Below are 25,306 nucleotides of genomic sequence, written 5' to 3'. Positions count from 1 at the left end.
GCTTTATGAAACAACCAAGTGAACTGAAGCATTTGAAAACTGCTACCATTTATAAGTTCCAGGCAGACTTCTTGGTTTTACTCAATTGCATTAGCCACCACACATTTATCTATAAAGCATTCTTCTTTATTTAAGTTAAACAATTTTTCAAGGATGGTTTCCATCTATAAAATGAACAAAGTACAAGCTCTGTACAGCAGACTTTTCAAACCAACTGAAAAAACAGTTTCCAAACTATGTTTTGAAAATCTGCAAAACAAACAATATCACCATTCTTGCTCTGAAGACAATAAGAAAAGTTCTCAGAAGACTCCATCACAATTTGCTTCAAGGGCTCTTAATTTATCTTTCAAATGGGCAATTTTCTTAAACATTAAAAACCCCTAAAATCACAGTACGTAACTTTGGCACACTGTCATGTAAACATAACAAAAGGATACCACTTCTTGTCTGTTCTCTCAAAGAAAAGTAATGCTGTCTTTAGCGTACAGCTCCTATATTAAGACCCCTATGCACAGCATCCAGGGGGAATTAGCGAAAATATTCCTACTTTAATATAACACCAGTTGACACTAAAGACTTAAAAGGTGGAATAAGGATTTTGTACTTCCAGTTCTGCCTCAGAGTTAAAAGGCAGGCCAATATTCCGAGTTGCAACTACTGATTTCAGTTAGCACTGTTTACTATGATCAAAGTTGCAAGTGGAAATACATCCATGGCAGAAGTTGAGTGTTTTTTCTTCTAAATTCTGTTTTTCAAAACCTTCAACAACTGACTTGCTGCTGAGCCCATATATCAGCGTTTATTCTCCAGAATATTAAGAAATCTACTGCTATGTTTATGAATCATGTTCCTCAAGTTCTCACCTAGGTTAAAAGACTACAGACAGGGAGGGACAAAGCTGAAAACTAGTTTATCCACTGCATGGCCTCTAAAACAGGCTAGATCTGGGGAAAGTAGACGGTGAAGCAAAAAAAAAGTATTAATTATCTCTATTAAAGAGTCAGATGATGGATGGGAGAAGCTGTGTTTAATTTCCCCATCCAAAAGGTATGCAGGTACTTGCAGGTCATAACTTCAGAGATGAGACACCAGATATTTGTGGGCATGCTGACTGACAAAGTCATTTTGCCCATAAGAGTACCACTTCTACACCTAGTGTATAGATGCAGCCAAAGGAAACTGAAAAATCAGGAACTATCCTACCTCCAGAAACAAAGAAAGAAGGGAACTGTATCAGCGTTATACAGTACAGCAAATGGTTTTCATCTCCTTATGATCAACCCTTACATTTTCCCCCCGCTGAGATCCATATCTTACCAAACCCACTTCCTAGCATGTCTGCACTCTTATATTTCTTTTTTTTTTTTTGGTTGATGCTCTGTCACTTATTAGTGCTGGAACTAGTTACTCACTTTTTTCATTTTAAAAGCTAAATGAAGCACTTGCTTTTAATAAAAATAGTAAATTGTCTATGCAGATATAAGAAAGGACAGATCAAAGTTGAGGTTAACTTTGACAGTATTATTTTAATATAAAAATGACATGGATTGAAGCTGTAAAAATGCATGGGTTTATGGTTAAAAACACCATAGAGGATCTGCTGGTATCCAGACTGATTCCCAGAACCAAGCCTGAATACATTCAAAAGCCTCGTTTAATGAAAAAACAAGGGGGGGGGGGGAAATACCGCAGTAGTAGGCCTATAAATTAAGCAAGTACAATTCAGAGAGATTACTTAGCTGCTCATCCTTGCAAATTAAAATTCAGACCTCGTGCTGTCAACAATGACATTATTATTCCATCTTAGAATTCAAAAGGGGAGCTTGAGACAGAATTTTTTCTGATTAGGGCCCAGAATAAAATTGTGCTGAACCCACATGGCTGCATCTGTGAAAGATCTGGACTGTTCATACAATTTTGTAACAAAGGAAGTATTTTTAAGAACATAATATTACAGAAATGATGAACACAAATATCAAGTACAAGATTAACAATATCCAGAGCACATGTAATGAATCTCCAAGTAGGAATAAACAATCCGAGCAATCATCTGTGCAGATGCGTGGGCTTATGCTGCTATTTTCTTTCTCCTCCTGAGTTTCATGATCTCCAGTGAGGGCAAAGCATTAAGAAGTAGATCCAGTTTGCAAAGCAAAAGCATCCAGTGTTAGCACGGACATCATACTCAGCTGCACAAAATCCACACGTTGAGTTTTCACTCTCCTAGCATTCCGATCCAATTTCTGGCTATACATACGTCAACGAATTCGTTGATAATTATAGGGTGATGAAAATTGATATAAATCATTGGGAGCTGACAATATATATATATTTTTATATATTTATATTTAGAGTCCATCATAGAAAAGTCCATATTCAAATTACCAAGTACACACAGGAAAAAAACCCTTCAAAATGACACTTCTGTTTCTGGAAACAACAAACGATGATTTCTATGCAAATGGAAGTTTCAAATGACCTTCTCCTAGTAATTTTCCCACCCTCCCTCCCACACCCTGTTCCCCACAGGTGGTTGTTTGTTTTTTTTGAGATCCTTTTTTCTATCATACATCAGTTGTTCCTAGAGTTAATTATCTGCTGTGCAAGTACATAACTGAAGACAGAAAGGAACTGTTAAAGTCTTCACACCAAGAAGGAACTGTGCTGCAGCCATGTTCAGTGAAATCTTTGCAGTGCTCCAAGTCCACCAATTCTCTGGTGTCTGCTTCAGCACTCTCCTACTTTCAGATAAAGATGGAATACTGAGGTATATAAGTTCCGTGGAAAGTTTTAAGAAATACATCAGTAATTCAATCAAAACTTTGCTCAATGTCTATGAATTGAAACAGCATTTTGCTTGTAAGTTCTTCTACTGCTGCAGATTAAGTGTGAATTTCCACTGTTGTGACAAGGAAGGACTGCAGATCTCAACGGTGAGACCACCATTTTTGGCATTTCGGCTGTCTAGACAGAGGTTGCTGCCAACGTGCCTCAGTTTAGAGTTGCTTTCAATTTGTTCCCATTTCTGCAAGAGAAAATAAAGTTACTGAGCTGTAAATGCAGGAAGAGGATGTGTTCTACATCCTGTCCTTTAGTCTTCACATGTTTCCCTGGCTTGTACTTGGGAGAGCTCTGAATACTGCAATTATAGTACATGGTTTAGACAATCCTTGAATAAGGGTATATAAATTATGGCAAGTCTTGCCAAAGCAACTATTCATTCAGCTAATGCACTGAATTAGATACAGAATACACCAAGTCATTTTCCTTTACTTCAGTACTTCTCAAATATACTGTCACACCATGTTCAGTTTTGCAAAACCTTTGGCTTGACAAAGAAAATAAAGAGTCTCAAATACCACAATATCACCACTACTACTGTTTTGAATGTAAAAAATTAAGAAGCACAATCACCAAAGGCAACCTTAGAGAAATCTAGAAATCAGTCAGATGCCCTTCAATTATGTAGCAGCACAAACTGTTTGTCTGTCACAAGCTCTGTTGCCCAAGGCAATGCCACAGATAGAGTAAATCCCAACTACTGGATGTTAAAAAAAGATTTTTCCATTAGAACTTATTGTATTCTGCCTTTAAAGCAGACCTTTATAAACTTATAAAGAAAGTGTTGCTTTCTTAGTTTCTTTATCTGAAAAGCGACAAGAATATTCTTTCTTCATCAAGGAATCAACATTTCAGTGATCCGTTTGCAAATATTGGGATACAGGAGCAAAGAAGGTGGCAGAAGATCAAAACTGATGACTTTGCAGAAACAGATGAAATGTTACATGACAAGATAAAAAGGATGGTATGTCTTTGCAAATGTGATTTTCCTCAGGCATGGGAAATAAATGAAATAATGCTGCATTAATAACAGTGCACCGAGGGAATCTAGTGATGCTGCAAACAGGTCACTGCTGACAAGAAAGGAAAGCTAAACCACTCTCCTGAGACAGACTACATTGTCTTCAAACTTCACTCAAGAAGGCCTTTCAAAATTACATCATGAAATAAGTATTTTATTTCAGAAAATGAACATGATAGTTGTAGTGGATTTACATAGCAAGGTTTGGGTGGCAGATGGCCTGCTGCTGGAGTGGCCTTTGTGAGAACTGCGGCCTGTGGAGAGGCCCCTGGAGGAGCAGGCTGTCCCCCTGCAGCCCACGGGTCCCACACGGAGCAGATCTCCACGCTGCAGCCCCCCCATGGGTGGAGGAGCCCCAAGTGGAGCAGGTGGATGTGGCCTGGAGGAGGCTGCGGCCCATGGAGAGCCCCCGCAGGAGCAGGCCCTGGGCCGGAGCTGCAGCCCATGGAGAGGGGCCCACGCAGGAGCAGGGGGTCTGGGGGGAGCTGCCGCCCACCCGTGGGGGACCCGTGCTGGAGCAGTTTGCTCCTGGGGGATGGACCCCGTGGTACGGAGCCGTGTGGGAGCAGTTCTTGAAGAACTGCTGCCTGTGGGCAGCCCACACAGGCTCAGTTCCAGAAGGAGGGCATCCCGTGGGAGGGACAGAGTGACTACGAAGGAGCAGCAGAGACGAAGTGTTAGGGACTAACACAGCCCCATTGCCCATTCTCCTACACTGCTTGGGGGGAGGACATGGAAGAGGGTGGATAGGGGCAAGGTGTTTTTAGTTTGCTTTCAGTTTCTCACTGTTCCAGTCCACTAGTGATAGGAAATAAATTAATCTCCCTATGCTGACTCTGTTTTGCCTGTGACAATAATTATTGAGTGATCTCCCTGTCCTTAGCTCAGCTCAAGCCCTTTCCTTTGTATTTTCCCCTCCTCAAACAAAAAAGGGGAGAAGTGAGAGAGTCGCCGTGGTGGATTTCAGCACCTAGTAGGGTAAAACTACCACAATAGTAGAAGATTGTCATACATCAGTGCTGCTGAGTGAAACCTCTCTGTATGGCCAATTGAGATAACAGCTGTATATGACAGTAAGATTGTTACTGGTTTATAAAAAGGAAAGGTCAATATACAAGATTATTCCTGCTGTTCTGCCCCAACGTCACGTTTTACATACACAAACAACAGTGAGACACAACAAAGAGTGTAACGGTTAGAAGAAAATACAATTACCAGTGCATTTTCTTGTACTCTCATTCACAACCCTTGTTTTCCCACTGTTTGCATAGTGTATCCATGCCATACTAACCTGTCTGCTGTCATTTTCCCTACAGCCCTGAAGTTTTATTAGTGAACCAGGTGCTCTGTCCACAACAGTAAGGCACAAATCCATATGTTTCACTGACTTGTCCTTTGTTAAGGCCCATTCCTAAAAAAAAAAAAAAAAAGAAAAATTAAAAATCATCATATACAATCACATTACTAACACGTGCACAGGGTGCACCTGCTATTTCTGCAACCACAGCACACATTAAACTTCTATGAATGGCTCAGTATGAACATTAGAACGGTTCTTTGTTTCCCACAGAGCGGGAGATGAAAAAACTGCTTTTCAGACAGTAATTGTTCCAGTATCCCCAGATCAACCCTGGGCTGGGCTAGCTGACTACTCCCTCTACTGGCTTTACAGAAGTACAACAGGAAGTTACACAGGACCTTGAGTTGAAAGAGACGCCTTTTCTTTTAAGGCAAGTTATCTATCCAACTGTATTTTCTGTGTATATTCTACATAGATATTTTGTGTGGATAAATACAGAAATTTTACACACAAAAAATAATCACTTGGGCTGCCATATCACTGGTCACTCTATCCATAAACTAAATAATGCATGTGTGTTACTGGGGAAAACATAAGTTCCTAATATGACAGACTACCAGAAAGCAAAAGACAAGACAGTCATACCAAAGGGTAGCAGGAGATTGACACTTCCTACCCAAAGCATGACATACAAAAGCATTTCTTTAAAATACATTTAAATATGCCATTTCTGATACAAGAAAGAAAAGCCATTCTACATGCACTGTTGCCTTGCCTGTTCGATCTCAGTGTCCTCCTACACAGGTCCTGATCTTACCCTAGCGTTCAGACTCTCCCCATGCATCTCACCCTGAAGTTTGGTCCCCAGGACCCAGATCAGTCTCCATTTGTCTGATTGTCCTTGGAGGAAGAAAGCTGAGTTCTTCTCTCACTGAAGCCACACCAGTTATCCAACTTATGCTCATTGCTACTTAAAAAGGAAAAGTTAACTTTTCTTCAGTGACTAAAGAAGATTCAGAGTTGTGTAATACAAAATCCTAGGTAAACAGGGCCAAGTTTGACTACACTTTTGTTATTTTGCAAAGAATGAGTGTTTCAGAAAGAAATTAGATGACTAATCCCAGCCCATTTCTAAGCTTGTTTTCTGATACCATAACTCAATGTTTAGCTTGCATGATCACTTCAACTCGGTAGATTTAACAGTGATTAAATTCCTTTGAGAACAGATGCTCAGGAAACAGAGACTCCTCTCCCATGCAATTGCAAGTAATCGCCACCACAGAGGTAGCAAGTCTAGCAGCAAGTCATTAGATGGGTACCATATAATGCAACTACTGGAATAATAACGATTATGAGAAACAAAAAGGCAGAACTCTGCATAACCCCTTACTTGTCTCAAAGCCATATACTGAAGGCTTTTCCTTCTGCTCTTCATACATAACATTTTTTCACTATATTGAGACTGGGTGTTAGGAAAGAGTTCTTCACTGATAGGGTGGTTGAGCACTGGAACAAGCTTCCCAGGGAATTCAAGAAGCATTTGGATGATGCTCTCATTCATATGGTTTGATTGGTGGTCCTGTGTAGAGCCAACAGTTGGACTCGATGATCCTTGGGGATCCCTCCCAGCTCGGCATATTCTGTTCTAACCTCACTTGACAGCAAAATTTCTTTTCTTCTCAGTTCCAAACAGCTTGTACAATGTCAACAAGTATCATTAATAGCCACTTTTAAGAATTTAAGGAATTAAGCAAGTATTTTTAGGGCTTATCAAGAATGAATCACAAATGCTACTGAAACAGATGCCACCCTTATAAGATTTATACTCAGTGACATTAAAATACTATCAGGGTAGTGGTAAAAACTTGGAGTTCAAGGACCCTGCAGTCAGTGAAAGTAAGAGCCTTGAAAATAATGATTTTTACATCTTCACCCTTCCATCAGCAGACTGGAAAAGCTTCAGACAAACCAGTAATCGTGCAAGAATGTAACACATTTAAAAGCCAAAGCTACAGCTTCATAGAAGTTCCAGGCTCTGCTGCTGGAGACAATGTGATGGCCCTTCATGGTATGAAATTCAGTGTACAGACACTTTCTTCCAGAGATCAGGAACTATGACTTGCTATAGTACAGGTAAGTTTCAGCAAATTCCACTACACCAGAACAGGAAAAAAGAAATGGCAAACAGTGCATGTATGTGCTCAAGGCACAGGCTGGAAACAGGACAACTGTGTAATAACTGGACAATCAGGACATCCAAAAAACCCTGTATCATAAATTAAAAATACAAAGATGGTAGGACACCAATAACCTTGACCCTTCCCTTTGCAGCTGAGTGCATTTGCCTTTACCTTTAGCTCTTTAACAAATATTTGCATTTAATTGTCAAACAATATACTAGAATTTCTTTGTCCCTTTAGAGGTGCAATTTTTAATCACTGAATTCTAACAGGCTGTTTTAGGAAAAGAATCGCTTTTCAATTAATTTTATTTTTTTTTTTGTGTATGTGTGTGTCATGTACAAGACAGAGCATACTCTCCACATGCTATAGTAGCTGAGTACTCTCAGTAAGAGTAGTTGCAAAACACATAGGACAGAGTTAAAGACCCTGGTTTGCTCCTCATCCCTATCCCATGCTAAGGTCACTCTGTTCATTCCTCCAATCCAGTATGAATTGTGTGTGGACATAAAAATCCTCTTTTGACCAGTTCTGCTTCCTAATCTGTTTGAATGCCTTGTCACAAGGTTCAGAACAAGCATATATTACTTTTTAAAGGTCATCTTCACTGAAGAAGCTACACAGAATAGAGGGTCAGATTTGGAGGAGGGGAGTTTGAAAGAAGATAACTTCATACATCTATAGAGAATATACAAGATAATGAGAAACTTCCAAGATTTCTGCACCAAGGCAATTCTTGACACATCCACCCTTTCTTCTAAAAAAATAATATTGTGGTGCTTTGAAACGATGAGTGCATTTTCACAAAAACAACAGAAAAAGCCTCCCCAAATATATTCTTTAATGATATGGAAGAGAGGCATATCAAATATATGATGGCAATTCAAAGCAACATGATAAATTGCCTGAAATAATATATTTTAGGTTTCATCTGATTGTAGAGTTTTCCCCTTTTAATTTAAGTCAAAGCAAAATTCTGATACAAACACTCTTTCAATAGCGAATCTTAATTAGTAAGCCTTCTATTCTAATAGATGCTCTTGATTATAAATATGAATGTAAAATTAATAATCAGGTTGGTTCTGAAAAGTTTACTGAAAAAGTAGCACACAAAACTGTGAGCACATATGCACACATTTTGTTAATGGTGATGAAGTCACAACTGTATAATTAGATTCTTCAAAATAGTTAATCTCATTTGGTTCCTGGTTGTTTTCTGGAAGAGCTAAACAGGAATTTGAGAATTTTTCACACACCACTACCATAACGCATCACGGTAATGCATTCTGACCATTTGACTGACCTTAGGTCATATGCTTAACAATACATCTTTTCTTAAGAAATAGCTCCACCAAATCAAATATACAAATTCATGGATAAAAACTTCCTATGAAAGTATGAAATTTCTTGGAAGGATGTTACTGGCTTCTAGTATAAAAATAAATATCAATGGAGAAAAAGGAAGTGGATAATCTGATGCAGACTGAATCAATCTCTGTGCTGAGATTCTAAACCTGAAGGCACACAAAATTAAATTTGAGAAAGAAATTATTAACAGACTGACTAAATAACAACTCTTCTGTTCATCTGGGTTTAGGTACCTATCACACAGTACCTGCTTGAGTTAGTTTCAATTTTACTTTATTTTTTTCCCCTCTTCTGAAGATCACATTTTGGGAAAAAAAAATCAGTAGCATACAGACCTGGTTTCCCCCGGCATTATGACATTCATAAACTCCAACAACACCATCCGCAAAATGGCCCAAAGTATCAAGGCAATTGGTACCCTGCTGCAAAGCCCCAAAAGCTATATCTTGATGATCAGGTACCCTAAAATAAAACCAGAAATATCTGCTTAGATTGTTGGTTTTGGTTTTGTTTTTTGTTTTGTCTTGCTTTTAATCTGTTTTTACTTGAAGTATTTTTAAGGTGAGAGGTTAAAGATGAATGATAATTATGATTTGAAAATTTCAGTTGTCTTTTGAAGATAGAAGGCAATTATTTGATCATATAGATAAAACAAACTTTGAAGCATAGAACAGAAAACGAAAAGATTTGTATATTCATCCTTGTTTTCTCGTATAAACTCAGTATAAGTAAATTAAAGGTGACAATATCATCATTTGAGGTCACTCAAGTCTTAATTCTATCAGTTAAGATCAAACCTTGTTTGTTGCGCTGTTTTTTTCAGCCACGCTGAAATCAGAAACATGAGACTCTACGTTTCTCCCAAAGTGTTCTTACTGAAGTGTTAGAAATGGTGTTGAATAAAAGTGTTTTACTGATATCTCTTTAAACAGCTGCATAAACTGGAATTCACGTAGTCTTGAAATACCTAGACAAATGCATTCAGTACACTTGTTTGATATCAACTTATGGTCTGTCTGCCCCACAATAAAGCAAGGGCATATAAACTCCTTTTAAAACTTCACAGTATTATTATAATCTTATTTAATAGTTCAACCCAACAGAATGAGCACAAGATAACATAGAATAAGGTAACATTACACTCCAGTAATGCTTGTTGCAGCACATTTTCCAGCAGAGCTTACAAGACATATTTCTTCTGGCAAATGAAACAAAAATAAATATCCTCTGGCACTTTTAAGAGAAAATAAAGAGTAACTTCCTTCCTCAGCATCATCCTGGTTTATGAGACCCTTTAGTATGTGTGGATCTTCACAAGTTTTACTAGGGCTGTGATAGCTGATAGTCTTGCATTCCCAGCCTGTATGCCACGAGTAGTTATCTAACTTTACTGACACAGTGCCCCCAGGAGGAAAAAAAGAAAACTATTCTTATGAGCCATGTTGCCAGTACTCAACTGACAACAGACAAACTAGTTTAGAGACTCAGATCTGACAGACATACATAGTAGGAGGTTATTGAACAAAAACCTTTTTATTCAAAGAGTGACAAATGTTTTCTTAGAGGATTTTTCATTAGATAGATGCATTCTAAAGCAGCAACTTTCAGTTTATGTCACGTATTGTGTTAATGCTCTAAGTGTTGACTCATTTTGCAGAAAGAATTAGTGATGTTACCACTCATTTCTGTTTATGCACGTGCATAAAGGTTAGCAGTTACCCACTGACAGAGTAAGAGATGATAAAGATGACCACCCCGCTTCTTAGAACAATGCATTTACCAACACTTGCAAAGTTTACAAGGCTTTGTTATCTAACTTGTGTTATTTGTACCATACTGAGATTCAGTCTTTTCACTCAGATAGGCATGTGCTTAGGTGAAGGCAAAGCTTTAAAAAGAAGAGAAGATGACAGAGAACATTGTGTCTTCAAGCAAACAGCCTGTGTAGGTGACTAACTCCAGGCTCAGAGAAGTTTAGTTCTTTGGACACTGTTCTCTAGAATACTGCGACTACAGCTGCAGTTGCATTTAAGTAGAAAAGAAAAAGATTACGTGGGAAAAGTGAATTTTTAAGAATAGAACTAACAAAACTGAAAGCAAATAAGCCTACATGATGGATTTTTTTTTTTTCCACAAATAAATCAAAAAATGTATCTTTTACATCCAAGGAAGTAGAAAGAGAAACCAATGATTTCTGAGGAAGGCAAATAAAGAAGTCCATGTTATTGCAGTTTCAGCTGAAACTCACCGCAACTCAGGATAAACATTTTCAAGATACCACTTGAAGGGCTTGCAGCTAAGTCTCTTTCTGAGTTCCATTCGGCTTTGAATACTAGAAGAGGAGTAAAAAAGGAACAGTTTTCAAAGTCTGGCTGTTGTATTTATATACAGTAGTGAATATAGAGGAAACTCAAGGTTCTCAGTAGAACTACATCTTAAAGAGATAACAGGAGATCCAGCACTACTTTTAACTCAAGAAGGCAGTATTTTGTGAAGAATAAATGAAGAAAAAGAAGCAGTTGTGACTTACTTGCCATAAGGTACATTTCTGGCTGAAGGCACTGCTGCATAATAAAAGTTTTTGTATTCATCCATCCATACTTCTGCTGCCCTGCGTGTATTTCTAGAGACAAGTATATGAAGTATAGGTTATATTTTTCTCCAGCTGCAATTAAACAGTTTATTCTTGCTTTGATTTTAATCCTCCCTAGTGCTACATAGTCAGCTGCCTCAAGCCAGGCAGATTGATTCCCTACTAAAGACCCACATAACAGAAAACCATTAGAAAGTCACACAACTGAAACCTACGCATTTAGAACAAGACTTGTGCCTTTTCCACACTCTTCACTGCTTCATATTTTCATCTGGAATTTAATACATGTCTTGAAGATCTTTCTGTAAGCTTCAGAGAATTTGTTTGTTTTTGTTTGTTTTAATAAGAATAACTTGACAGAAACCAAATTCCATGAGTGTTTACCTGGATAAGCAAGCTAATTAGAAACAGAAAATCTCAACAATTGGCAGTATTCAATAATGTGTTTTACCTTGCTGAAAACAGATATGCTAACTTTGGCAACACATTCAGTCTGCATCTCACTATTACCAGTATAGCACTCAACATTCCAAGACGACATAAACTGTTGTGACATTTAAGGCTATGAACCAAGCAAGTCTGCTGCAGCTGAAGTAACAGAGGAGAGACAGCAATTAGAAAATACTTCTAATACTTTAAAAGTCAGAGTAATTATTACCGTAAGTGCAGGGGAAAAAAATAACCAAGAATCTTTACTTCTAATGAAACATCTAAGATTTCTGTCTTTATGTAACTGGTGTCTTTAAATCTCCTTTTGGACAGCAAGATCGTAAGGCTTTTTTCCACCCCCTGGCTTCTATGTCTATGTAAAACTCATTTACTTATTTTGTTCATAATTTTATGCTTAGAAAAAGTCTTACATGCAACACTGAAGCTTATTTTACATTTGGCAGCAAGTTCATCTTGAGCAACCAAAGTAAACGCTGTCAGCCAACAACTTCAATAGTACTCTTTCCAATTCAGAAGGCAGAAATAGCCAGGAGAAAGTCAGTAAAATTAGTAAGACCCCAAAGAAGCCAAGGTATGGAAAAACAGAGTGTAGGGTGCACTCAGCACTTACATTAGACCACAGATAATGAAACTTAGCATCATGCCATTAGAGACAGTTCTACACGGACCAGACTGGGCTCTGCAAGGTTTATTAGCTCAGATGAAGTTGCATATTAAAGCAGCTGGCCCTACAGAGCAAAGCATATATGTGCAAAGCTAAACTGATCTAGTAAATCCTGCCAGATGCAAGCTGTGTCTGCCCACACCACACAGCCAGGAAGTCATCCCCTCTCTCCTCTCGTAATACAGGACTCCCAGTCTCTCATCCAGAATCATCAATTTGTTTTGGCTGCCCAAAGGCAATGCACACTGACTAGTCAGCTAAAAATAGGAAGCTTATCCAGTGCACTCCAGAACAAGTTACACGCAGTCAAGGGACAGATGATTGTATAAGCTAACAAGTCCCCAGTTGCACAACCAGCACGGATTCTGTGCACCAAGTTTCTTGGCACCAAGGTCCCACACATATCTGATAATATCTGCACTGAGATGGTATCATATTACCCTAGGTTTCTCATTCTATCACTGCTTTGTCTGTTTAAAGGAGCTTTGTTATATTAGACATATGAGACAGCTGACTGAGGAGGAAACATGACCTTTAACTATACAGCAAGTTGTCAACCCTGCTTTTAAGTGATATGCAAGTTTTCTAGGTCAATTCAAAAATAACACCAGTGAAACAGAGAACTTTAATGGCATTGCAGCATTTCAGACATCTCAGCAGACAAAGGCAATAAACAGCCCACAGAGAAAGATAGATCTGGAAAGGGATGCAAGTTCCCAGGATGCTAGTTTGTAGGCTTTAGTTGTCCTTATCACTCGCATCCAGGTGGGACCTCTTTTTCAAGTGATTTTGAACACAAGTGACCAGAAAGCAAAATGCTACTAAAAAAAAACTGTCATAGCAGCTGTCAGAACATTTGAGTGATCAAATTACAATGATTACTCGACTTCACAGTAACAAAATTTAAAAGTTTTAACCACAGTATAAATGCAGAATCTTCAGCCACTGCTAATGTGATATATTTCTGATGCATGCTCTATCCTTGCACACATACAGCCAGACCCTTTTGTTGCTTTTCAGACGAGTTATGTTTAAGTACCTATTTAATATCACAAGAAAAGCAGCATCTTGGCAACAGACCAAAGACAGAAAAAGCTGCAGAGCAGGAAAACTGCACAACTTTATTAACCATATTATTTATTAACCTTGATCCTTGTTATGACATCAGCATTTTAAAACCTACTGTAAAACTAAAACAGTTGCTTCCTAATCCTACATAATACGGTTTAATAGGTAGATCCTTCTATCCTCCTGGCACACACTATATATAGGGGAAGTTCAGAGTGGATGTTAGGGAAAGGTTCTTCACCAAGAGGGTGGTTGGGCACTGGGACAGGCTCCCCAGGGCAGTGGTCATAGCACCAAGCCTGACAAGAGTTCAAGAAGCATTTGGACAACGCTCTCAGACATATGGTCTGATTTTTTTTGGCACTCCTTTGTGGAGCCAGGAGTTGGACTCCATGAACCTTGTGGGTCCCTTCCTGCTCAGGATATTCTAGGATTCTATACTGGCAGAGATGTAACATATTAAGAGAGGATACTTCATCACTAGCTTTTGCTTTCCCACAAGTACTGTTATTCATTTTCACTGTAGCATGAAATACAGAACTCAAAGAAGAGGGGAGCAGAAAAATCCCTACTATGACTACTGGAAGAAATGAAGACTGTGACTTTATTTTAACAGACTTAAATTCATTAGTGTCACATTGCTGGCACAGCCAACATGGAAAAGAACAATTTATACCTCCAAGGTGATTGCTCAGCCAAAGGTGAAACACTATTCCAAATATATGGGCAGCTTGGAACTTAGTTCCAGACTTAAATACAACAGTGCTCTGTGCTGTTTCTTGTTAAACAGTGTTGGGGTCCCATATTCTTCAAGGATAAATAAATGATTTGCAGCTCTGAACTCATGGAACTTTGAGCTGAGACTTATACCTTCAGGCCTCAAAGCAAGGAGTCCTATACTCTAAAAGAAAATCTACACAGATGCTTCAGCTAGAACTGACTGAGCCTTGGTCAAAACATGTCATACACTCATGCAGTGCCTTAAACCATGTGACTTAAAACACTGTGAACATGAATCAGGATTACTGTTCTCATTCCACAGAAGAGCAACTGCGGAAATAGTTTGGTATTCCAGCTACTGCCATGCATTAAACCAACAGCAAAATTAACACACGTTAATTTGAGTTCTTAATACTGAAGTTTCTTAGGTCTATACAGAAAAGCATTTTAATCTTGTTACAAGAAGGGGAGATATGATATAGAATGAAGCTTTCAACAGCCGGACACAAATACCAGAATCAGTCTACACAATCATTTATATATATCTCAAAATTGATTGAAAGCAAAGTTAACCATTTCCTTCTCCATATTCTTTGTCTGCCTCTACTACAAATTTCCTCTCTTTTTTTAAACGAACAAGGTTCTTCTCAGTCTGCATAGCTGCCTCAAAATCATCTGCTTCCTTTAAGAAAAAGGTCCTTAAAATGAAGTTACTGCCACCTGCTGATCATTTGAGGAAATCCAAAACATTGCTATTTAAGTGAAGATCAGACTAAGAATTACCTTGCAAATACAGTACCACTCCCACCAGGAAATGTGTAGGGATGCTGTTTGCGGAATACATGACCAACTCTGCTGCAAGGGATGATTTCTAGACTCCCACCACATTGCCAAACTCGGAATGAAATCTCTGCGAAGAAAACATGAAACACCAACATCACAAGAGAATGGAATTTCACGTTATATTATTTGCAGGAAATTTGATTGTTGCTGAGATCGGTAAGATTTTTTTGTTTGGAGAAAAACCTACGATAGAATTAAGGCATATCTGAGCACTCTACTTCATTATTCTCAAAGTTCGGAAGAAATAATTGTATTAACTTGGAAAGAAAACTGTGTCTTCTGTTATCTGAGGTTACCCAGTATTCTCCAAATTCACAAATTCTGCTGTACTTTGACAAAGATAGGCCTATGTTCTATTACTGTGTTTTACTTAAAAGTTAAGCAATAGTAGAAAGACATAACATAATTATCTTTTCTAAAATAAATCATCTAAAGATGAAATAGAACATCAGGCGAATTCAAGGCATGATAAAACAATCAATAGTTTTGAGCTGCTGACTTATATCAGATAAACACTCCCAAATGCTGGCTGTGGCAGAAGTTATAGCAAGTCAATATTGATTTGAGAAAGACTGAATGGGGAGGTGACATACATAAACCGGAGGCTATGGACTATATACTTCTAAGCCAATCTAGCAAGCTTACCTTGCTGGTGAAGACAAGGTCTAGAAATATTGTTGCATGTTTCTCAGCTTAGACAATTGATAGCACAAGTTACCTCCTGCCAACAGAAAACTTGTCCTCATTCATTCCCAGTAAGCACACTGGTGCTTCCAGTAGCACTCCTTCAGTTTTGATTATTGCCCTCTTTAGCCTAACAGCTGCCACTGGTCACCAACTCCTCCCCTTAGTTTCAAGCCTCTTCATCACCACTTGACACCTTGCCACAGATTTAAAACAAACAAAAACCACACACACAAACACTAAGCAGCTCTATTTAGATGTCTACTTTTAAGACAACACTAAGTGCCATTCTTCCTCCAGAAGCCTTCCTCCCACATACACGAATAAAAAAAAGTCACAAAACCCAGCATTTCTAAAATTAAAGTAGAAAAAAACTATAGAGAACATGTCTGACCAGAGGAAAAAAAAAATGGTGCTCTGATTTAAAACATTGACAAAGTAAGATGACTGCTTTTCTCCTGAACAGTCGTTGCTTTTACACGGATTGCCTCGTATTTGCTTTACCTCAAAAATAATTGCTATTGCATCAAGGCCAGCTAGGCATATTCATGAATTCTAAACAATCAACATAGTCCCATCTGTAGACAGATAATCTTCCAAAAATATTAATAGGCAACAACATTGTCTTTGGCAATAACTTATGACCTTGATTTTCAAGCTGAATTAACATGGAACAATAGGCAAAATGAATTTTAGAAGCAACTGAACATGACATTCTTGTTGTACATTTTTCACAGCACTTGATCTTCTCTTATTTTGAGCTTAGAACAACAAAAATGAAGAATTACAACAAATGATCAATGTTTCTATTAAACAAGTTAATAACAGAAGTGCTTTTATATTTCTACCAGAATAAACTACACAGAGAAGACTTCAGACTTTCCCCTATCCAGCTCAAATTTGATCCCACTGTGCTGAAATTGTGAAAGCAGAGAAGTAATAATTTTCTTATATCACTTTGAAGCATAATTTATGGAGTTTTATAATTCCTGGAGTTTTGCTTGAAAGTTCAGACAGTGATCAGTCTAATGTGAGAGTTTGTTACATGCAGTGAGGCTGGGATGTTGCTTAGTGTAAGATAACAGCAAAATCTGACCAAAGACAAACATTTTTGCATTAGAATAACAAATGCAGACTAAATGCTCAGAAATCTAGTATTAAGCTTCATTAAGTATTGGGAAGTATATCCCTCTCAAGTGAAGGGAGATTCTGGATAAAAATAAAGGTCAACGCAATATACTTAAAGGCCTTTTTTAAATGATTACTTTTGAACATTTAAATCAACACATCACTAACATCTTCATTAATGATCTGATCGTGACCCAGATGTAGGTGCTGAAAAACTATTCCAGATGTAGTTTAGAAATGCCTTGTGTATTAATTTTTTTTCATTATTCATAGCTTCCTCTACTGTGTATGTTAATGCTTTGTCATTTGATTAGTTCTCCTTCCATAAATGCGCAGAACATAGACCTATAACTCAACACAACACTGAACAAACCTTGATCCGTCTTATACAACAAGCATATGTAATCAGTCAAATTTGGAAACAATGTGAAAACAAACCATCTCTTCATGATAAAAACAATCATTTGGCTAATTTATGAATTGGACTGTAGGCAAAATACTGGAAGCCCATCTTGGAATTGGTAAAGTTGAACCCACACTAACATGAAAAAGAGATCTCAAGTGCTTTGTACATACCTGAAGGAAAAATGCTAAGTTTTACAAAGTATAAATATGTTTAAACTCATTTTGCAAGTCCACCTAGCAGATCACCTGCATGTAGCATGTAGAGGCTGATCGAGAGATATTCTGGAGAATGAAGAGGCCATACAAGTGGGCATATTAGATACTAAACTGCACATCACAGATTTCCACTATCTGGCATATGTAATTTCTTGCTAATTAAATAATACACCATGCAATTTTTACACACCTTCTGTTAATCTTGCAGCTATGAACAATTAGCTGTCTCCTGTCTGACTTTGCTTTTTCAAGCAGCAGAGAAAAGGCACCCCAAAGTCTCCATCTCCTTTCCCCCATGATAGAAGAAGGGGGAACAGAATGCAGCAGAAGCAAACAGCTTTTTGCATGCAGACTTTCCACCTAGAGTAATGAGCTGTTGCTTGTGCCTTTTACTGCTATCATGTCCTCAATTATCAAAGCATACAAGCAGCTGTTAAATTTTCAGGAAAAACTCAGTCACTCAAGTACATGTTTACAGCTAATCAAATATTTAAGTGCTTTAGTGGCAAAAGAGGTTCTCAGAGAATGCAAGTATTGCTGTAGTAAGCTTATCCAATGACTTTCCAGGATGTTTTAAAAAGCAAAGAACAGTTACAATGTTCTAACTCCTACAACTTAGTCACATGCAGCCAAAATGGGGGGTGGGGAATAGAAATAGAAAGTAATTGTTCAGAATGTGCAAATATTTGAGTACTGCCCAGGAAGGTCAGACAGCAGACCATAAGGATGTTATCTTCCAGCCTTCAAGTTCTTTACGCAAGTTCAAGGAATGTTAGGATTTTGTAGATTGCACATGCAATAGAGAAGTTTTAATCCTTAGAACTGGTCCTAAAACACACTTATTTAACTTGTCTGAGATGCATCTCTACCTCGAAAATAGAATGACATACTGCAAGTCTTGAGAAGCTGCAGAGTTTGGCTCCTCGTAAATCACTTTTAATACAAGTATTAAAAGTCTTAGCTGAAAAAAGTCATTCCACAATACTGCTACGCAAAAAGCCAGGGAACCCTACTAATGCTAAATCTAACCACAATGTCAAAGAAGCAATGCTTGATGTGCAAGTTCTCTTGGCCCCTCCTCCTTCTTCCCCTAAATCCTACTCACTCTAACATGTGAAAACAAGGAATTACAGCAAAAATGCTTTCTCAATCATAATTATTTTGTTGGGCTAAAACACGAAGGTTAGATGCCAAGCAATATAGTAGGATCAATCATAAATAATAGACCATTCTTCGGTTAGCTAAGTTTCGATTGATTTCTTAAAGTGTATGTAAGTACATTAAACCCATGATCTCCTACATTCTGCTTGTCATTAAGTTTCAGCATCTTAAATATCAAAAAGTTGTCAGCATTTAAATACCATTTTTTAATCTAAAACATTAGAAAATGATATGACTTTCAAAACAAGGTATCATTTTTGGAATTAATTTCCTATCTACATCCTGAAGGTTGTTTTTTGCATGCCAACTTTCTTTTTTTTTTTTTTTTTTTTTTTATTGTGCAGTGAGCAAATACTTGCATTTCCTCATACGTAATTTACAATTCCTACCTGTTTTAAGTCTTTTGCTGATGTAAACCTTTTGGGTTTTGCCAGTAATGCACCTGAAGTTTTAACTCTGTTTCTTAATCCCCTCCACACAAAACCACAAAGACCATGAATCCATGACAGTAAAGACAAAAGTTGAAAGGTGCTTTCTTTCAAAAGTGATCCACTGGTAAGTGATATACTTACCTAAGTTTTCTCCACCCCAAACATCCATCATCATGTCATACTTTCCTAGTTCTTCAAAATAGGATTTATCCATCACAAACAACCCGCCAGCTATCATGGGTGTCCTAAACAGACAAGAAAAATTAAATACTTATAGAACCATGAACTGGGAGGTATCTATTTGCATCTCAAGTTTAATACATCCTTGAAAAAAAAACTATAATGTTTTCAAAGGCAACTATGTTTACATCTATCACTTCAAAGTTTGTCTGCATACCATCATACAACATTTCTACAACAGGTACAGAACTACGACCACCATTCAGCTTCTGAGTCAATTTCCAAATTTCCATTTGGCTCCCAAGATGTCTATTTAAAGACTGGGAATATGTGCCAACAATAAAGTATTGAAACTGATGCTATATTTCAAGCTGTCAAAACGTATACAATTTAAACACAAAATGATACGTTTGATATCTAGTTTTTGTTAAAGTAAAATAATCTAACAGTCGGTGGTCTATTTTGTTTGTTGGTGTTGTTTTTTAATAATCAATTTATTTGAGAGTCTCAGAAGGCTACACAAATATGAATGACGTTTCCATATTCCTGAAAGCTATGGAAAAGATTCCTTTTTAGACTGAGAAAATGAGTTCTAGCTTTGTTTAATCACCAACTACTTGGTCCTGAATCCATTTCTATTTTTAAATCTATGTCAAGTCTAATTGCAAATATATGGTTGCTATATCTCATTGCACGTCATTTAAAGTAAAACGACACAGACAAGGAAGTTGACTTAATATTTTTTTCTTTCTTATGGGAAAACAAAGGATGCAAATTCTACACTACAGACAGTGTCTGTTTTTCAGTATTAGAGTTTATAATTAGCAACGTAGTGTTTCCATTTGAACCTCCCAAACTGGAAATATTAGCTTTAATCTGTTTTGAAAACACAACATACACAAAAGTAATAGCTACATGAACAGTCTTAGAGGTACACTCTGCTTCAAGCTATGTTCTTCTAATGTCCTGAAGCAATGGAACACTCTACATGATTTATTGTGTATTTAAATCATCAGATAAACTAACCAACACTAATCCATTTGCAATGAAGAGCTCTGACAGGAACAGAGTCCCATGAAGATGGATCAGTAAGTTTCTTTTACTCAAAAAAATGAAAACATTATCTATCAAAGGGAGAAAAAGTGGGACAGACGCACTTTATGGGAGCAACTGGGTTTCCTTGCCGTGCTCTTCTTTGTTCTGGTGTCATGTAATCCCATTTGAACACCAGGTTCCAGTCAAAACCTTTAAGAAGAAAATGATAGAGATTAAGTAGGATATTAAAAAGACGGTGGTCATCATTCAAGTTGTAGTAACATAATATTGACCCAAACCACTTGGAACTGAAATTTACGTTAAAAATTTTAATTTGTACAGCCTTATGGGTAGAAAACAAATGAGGAGAAGACTGGATAAAAGGTAAATAAGTTGGACAATAAAAAATCAAACCTGAAATATAAAAAATGATTTCTCTTGTTGCCATCTATTACACAAAGTAAGGAACCCACTCGACAAATGAGAAAGTATAAGCCTTAAATATGAGATACTGGATTCATGCATAAGTCATATTGAATATCATACGAGAATCTTCATCCCATTACAATTGCTCTCAACAGTTCTTACTGTGCAATTACATTTCAAGTCTACGCTCACATTTATGCTTACACAAACTTCTCAGTACTCCTCTCTATCAGCAGCAGTTCTCCATCACAAAGGTTGCAACAGATTGTTAGTAAGAGAAGTGGGAGCTACGTATTCTTTTAAGTTCATCCTTTTCTACTGCATGCTCCTAAATACAGCATGTTTAAACCCAGGATAAGTGCTGGAGAGCCAGAAATCTTACTCTTCTTATGCAGATACATGTGTCTGCATGCACAGCAGGAGAAGGTCTGGACCTTTTATGAGTTAGGAACAGAAAAAAAGATCACCAGTACAAACAAGACCAATAGGTCACCTCCAGCAGCTTTCTACCTGCCAACAGTTTAAAACACCTTCCTTTAGGCAACGATACAAGAAACACAACAAGTATAAGATGACCCTACTACAGGAAACACTAACTAGTTTTGATCTGGGCTAGACCATTAAGCATGAACCTCTACCAAAAAACTACAAAGGCTACACAGCACTCTCCCAATATGCCTAGCAAATCAGCCTTATACAGACTGCCTGCTGCCAAAAGCATTTAGATCCTATGAGGTAATGTAATGAATGATTTCCAGATTTCTGTTGCACAGATGTCAATAGTTTTCTTTCTCTAGCATAAAGATAAAGCAATTACTTTCTGGGGAAGTGGGAAAAAATTAGCTAAACAGACAAAAATTATAGTCCTACAGGCTGTTTGTCTGCACCAATAAATGCACATGGTAAAGACTGAGGTGGAGAGTTTGAAATGAAAGTTTAGTTCTCAACTCCCACAATACTTATGTCTGATGCACACAATACAGAAGTTATCCTAAACAGTCTTTACAACATGTATGCCAAGTCTTCCTCTACAAGTTTGAGCGCTTCATAATATGTTGCTCTGTAAAAATGAAAGACCATCTAAATACTCCAAAACTCCAAATAGCAAAACAGTAAAATGGCTACAATTGATAGCAATGCAAAGCCTTCAGCTTGAAAACAAAAATGAACTCCAATCTTTCCATGCAGTTAAAAAGTCTCATTTCATCATACATACCCAGCAAAATTACTTGCATCTGGGAAAACCTGAAAAAACCCTACTGTTCTCCGGCACAAGTGGTAGAGATAGTGTTACGTACACCCTAGTGAACACAAGGGGTCTCTTTTGGAACACAGCACTGTGTTGCTAACTCTGAACAAGTGTATAAATTGTCTACCCATGAAAATGTTTTTTCCGTCTCCATTTTCACTGAGTCTGGGAAACAACTGCACTCAATGAGATAGTATCAGTAACTTTGTAAAAGGAGTATTTTTAAACACAATTTAAACACAAGTGCATATCCAGTATGAAATTCTATCATGGGTAAATTGCATGATAGGCACAACCTAAATTATTAGATCTCAGTTAACTACAGTTTATTTCAGTAATTAAAGTGCTTCTCAGGGTGTAAACAGTTTTACAAGCCTTCTCCCCTCCAAAACAAATTTGTAATACAAAGTGCATGGATCTAGAAGCGGCCAGACTTCAGAATTATTTCAGCCCTGTCCTCTGTAGGATTTGCTGGATGGCTTGTCTTGGGTGATTAAGTCTTTTGCAAAACAGACCAGGCACAAATGCTGTCCCAGCTGTCTCAGCTCTCCATGCTTCAGCCACACAGATACTCTAAGGTTGAAAGCATGGTTTGATTTCCATGTTTAGATTTGGCCCCAGTGAAAGTGCCCTGTGATGCCAAAAATGCTATAGCACCCCTTATGCGCTCATCTGTCCTTTGGGAACTGAAAGGGAATATATTATTCACACTTCAACATACCCCAAATAGTATTTAGATATTGCTATGTGAAAAATATGTTGTTAAAAGGCAGCTTCTCACTCCCCAGTACGGTAGTACAGAGGCTCAATGCACTTTAAAGAATCTATTTCTATTGTGTATGACGGGAGAAAACGAGCACTAAGGAAAAAAATGGGAAACAGATCCATAGATGAAGCATGAAAAGCAGTAAGAAGTAAAATGATCTCTCAATTCTCTCCCACTTCAGTTGGGAAGAATTAAAGAGCATGAACCCCACAGGAACCAATCAAAGGTTTCAATGAAAACTCCTCCTCCCACTGCAGACAACAATAAGAGCCACATAATGGTATAGAGATTTCCATACTTGCTGTATAATGAGTAGATTGGGTAAAAGCCTTAAGGTTTTAATAAAGCTGGCACACAGATAATAGCATAGTATTATATATTAGCATATTGTGAATATATCCACTGTAGGCAGTCTTTCAGAACATTAATTAAAAGGATATAGAAACTCCCACCTCCAGGTCATGACTGGAACTTGAAGCATATGCAACATTATGCAAATATTACTTTCATTTGGGTTTACTGGAACGAACACTTGGTGGCCAGATCTGGACTTGGATGTCACAGGCAGAACGGGCCTGAAATTGATTTTGCCTTCCCCACTCTAGAGAGCCCATTCAGAAAAAGCTGAAACAACGTGGGAACAGCACCATGCAATTTCTATATTGTGGCTCATCTTATATCTGTTATGCAGACAATACTTTCCAGGGTTGCAGGAACAATTGGGGGGAGGAGGTGGAGACAGCTATTTTCGATGTTAGATTCCTGCTAACAGTGAAAAAAACTTTAAAAGAACTTGTAATGAATAAGGATTTTAGCATGTGGTTGCCCTCCCTCCTTCAGAAAAGGAGAGGAAGAATTCATTTTTACAGGGCTTCACAAAGCTTTTTGTTTCCTGTCAACAGTTTACACTAACCAGACAGTGAAACTGTAACATTTCTAAAATGAATTTACCAGGAAGTTTTGTAACAGTAAAGGTATAAACACTACAAAATTTAAGGTCACATTTTACACTCCTCACAATTACAGATCATCGCTAACAAAAACGTTTATTTTTTTAAGCACATTCCAAAGCTTTCTGCTTTTTCAGAAGCATTTAATTAAGCAAACCAGCATCTTGAAAAAACTCATAGGCACTGCATTGCTGATGGACTTCTAAACTACAGAGCAATTAAGGCCTGTCTTATCTAAAAACAGAATCATAAGCTCTGGCCATAAGCTGCTTCTGACACATGCACAGCGCTACAAACATTGGAGTGACTCTTGCACATTAGTAAAAGGCAGCATAAACTTAGAAGAATTCGTATAACAAAAATGAACTGTTTTAAAGTAGAAGACAGTAAGGCCAATTAAAACCCAAGCCTAGAGAAATAACTGACATCTAGAAATTAAGCTAGAAACGTAAAAGGGAAGAGCAGTATGTTAACAGCCCATTCCACAACTGCAGTGATTATGAGTTTTGATTCTTGATGCTTTTTATTTTGTATTTGTATTCCAGTACAGGTACATACCGCCTTTTAAATCAGCTGACGCCCCCACGTACTGGAAGTTGTCCATATTAATTACATCAATAATAGGAGACACAACTCTGGTCTTGTCCTAAAATAAATATTAGAAAGTGATATTGAAATAATGAAATCAATATACAAAGATTCATTCAGGATGAAATCCTACAGAACTGTGCAACATCTCATCAGCACTTCTCCCCCAGCTTTTCCCCTATTTCAGCTTCTGACTCTGAGTAGTACTGCTCACCCTTGCTTCAGAGAAAATGAACCAGACTATATAGATGAGAATCCACTCTGCATTCTAGGCTAACTTATGGGCAAGTAAACCCCCCTCTTCTGGCTTGCTCTTGAAGCAAACTCATACTTCAAAAGGCAAGAGAGCAAAGAGCACTTCCATTCCTATTTTTCAAACTGGCTCAAAGAGAAGAACTATCCAGGTAATACTTTCACAGCAAATATCTGGCCACACAGAGTACTGCAGTCTTATTACTTCAACCTTTAAGGAACATTTAGGCCTTTCTACAATCAGATAAGTCTTAGGTTAATGATAACCCGTTTCACACTAGAAAAAGAATCACACTTCACAGTCGGACACCTCTTAAAAAAAAAAAAAAAAGGCAAAAAGCACCTCTTAAACTAATGAATGCTATTAATCTCTGGCAGCCAAGATTCCAGTGGCACGGATGCCGCATTCCTCTGTCTGAGCATGGTCTCACACACTATTCCGAGCAATGTTAATTACCTTAGCTCATGTGTTTGTCAAAATAGTTTTTAAGGGAAAAACATCTTTCCAGCAATTCCACATGCATCATCCATCAGGACAATAAGATATCTGTACTCTAGAAGGGACTCATCTAATATTAGAAACACAGTATCATAGTTAAACCAATTCCTCTCCATGAAGTACCTCTTAAAAAAAAAAAAAAAAAGATTTACATTTAGACACTGAAGCATAGCTGCTTTTGATCAAACACATAGTTTGGGATCAAAATAGAACTTTGAGCGCCAAGATTTAGCACAATTCAGAGAGTACAGGCACCTTCTGAACAGTATTATCACCAACTCTGTG

At 37.7% G+C, this 25,306-nt stretch overlaps 1 protein-coding gene across 1 annotated transcript in view; it reads right to left on the bottom strand.

Moving 5' to 3' along the window:
* Positions 1 to 2,765: 2,765 nt before the first annotated feature.
* GALNT2 (polypeptide N-acetylgalactosaminyltransferase 2) overlaps positions 2,766 to 25,306 on the bottom strand; it is an 87,601-nt gene continuing 65,060 nt past the window's right edge. The window contains exons 8-16 of the mRNA XM_084285002.1: positions 24,241 to 24,328; positions 20,414 to 20,501; positions 19,218 to 19,321; positions 14,992 to 15,118; positions 11,244 to 11,336; positions 10,962 to 11,045; positions 9,049 to 9,175; positions 5,157 to 5,276; positions 2,766 to 3,028 (exon numbers count right to left, since the gene is read on the bottom strand). Of these exons, the coding sequence (XP_084141128.1) occupies positions 2,873 to 3,028; positions 5,157 to 5,276; positions 9,049 to 9,175; positions 10,962 to 11,045; positions 11,244 to 11,336; positions 14,992 to 15,118; positions 19,218 to 19,321; positions 20,414 to 20,501; positions 24,241 to 24,328 (987 nt within the window). The 3' untranslated portion in view covers positions 2,766 to 2,872. The remainder of the gene's footprint in view (positions 3,029 to 5,156; positions 5,277 to 9,048; positions 9,176 to 10,961; positions 11,046 to 11,243; positions 11,337 to 14,991; positions 15,119 to 19,217; positions 19,322 to 20,413; positions 20,502 to 24,240; positions 24,329 to 25,306) is intronic.

The sequence above is a fragment of the Netta rufina genome (genome assembly GCF_964035555.1).
Source record: "Netta rufina genome assembly, chromosome: 3".
Classification (NCBI taxonomy): Eukaryota; Metazoa; Chordata; class Aves; order Anseriformes; family Anatidae; genus Netta; species Netta rufina.
Note: the sequence above shows the minus strand (reverse complement) of the source record. Positions and strands in the feature narration are given on the sequence as shown.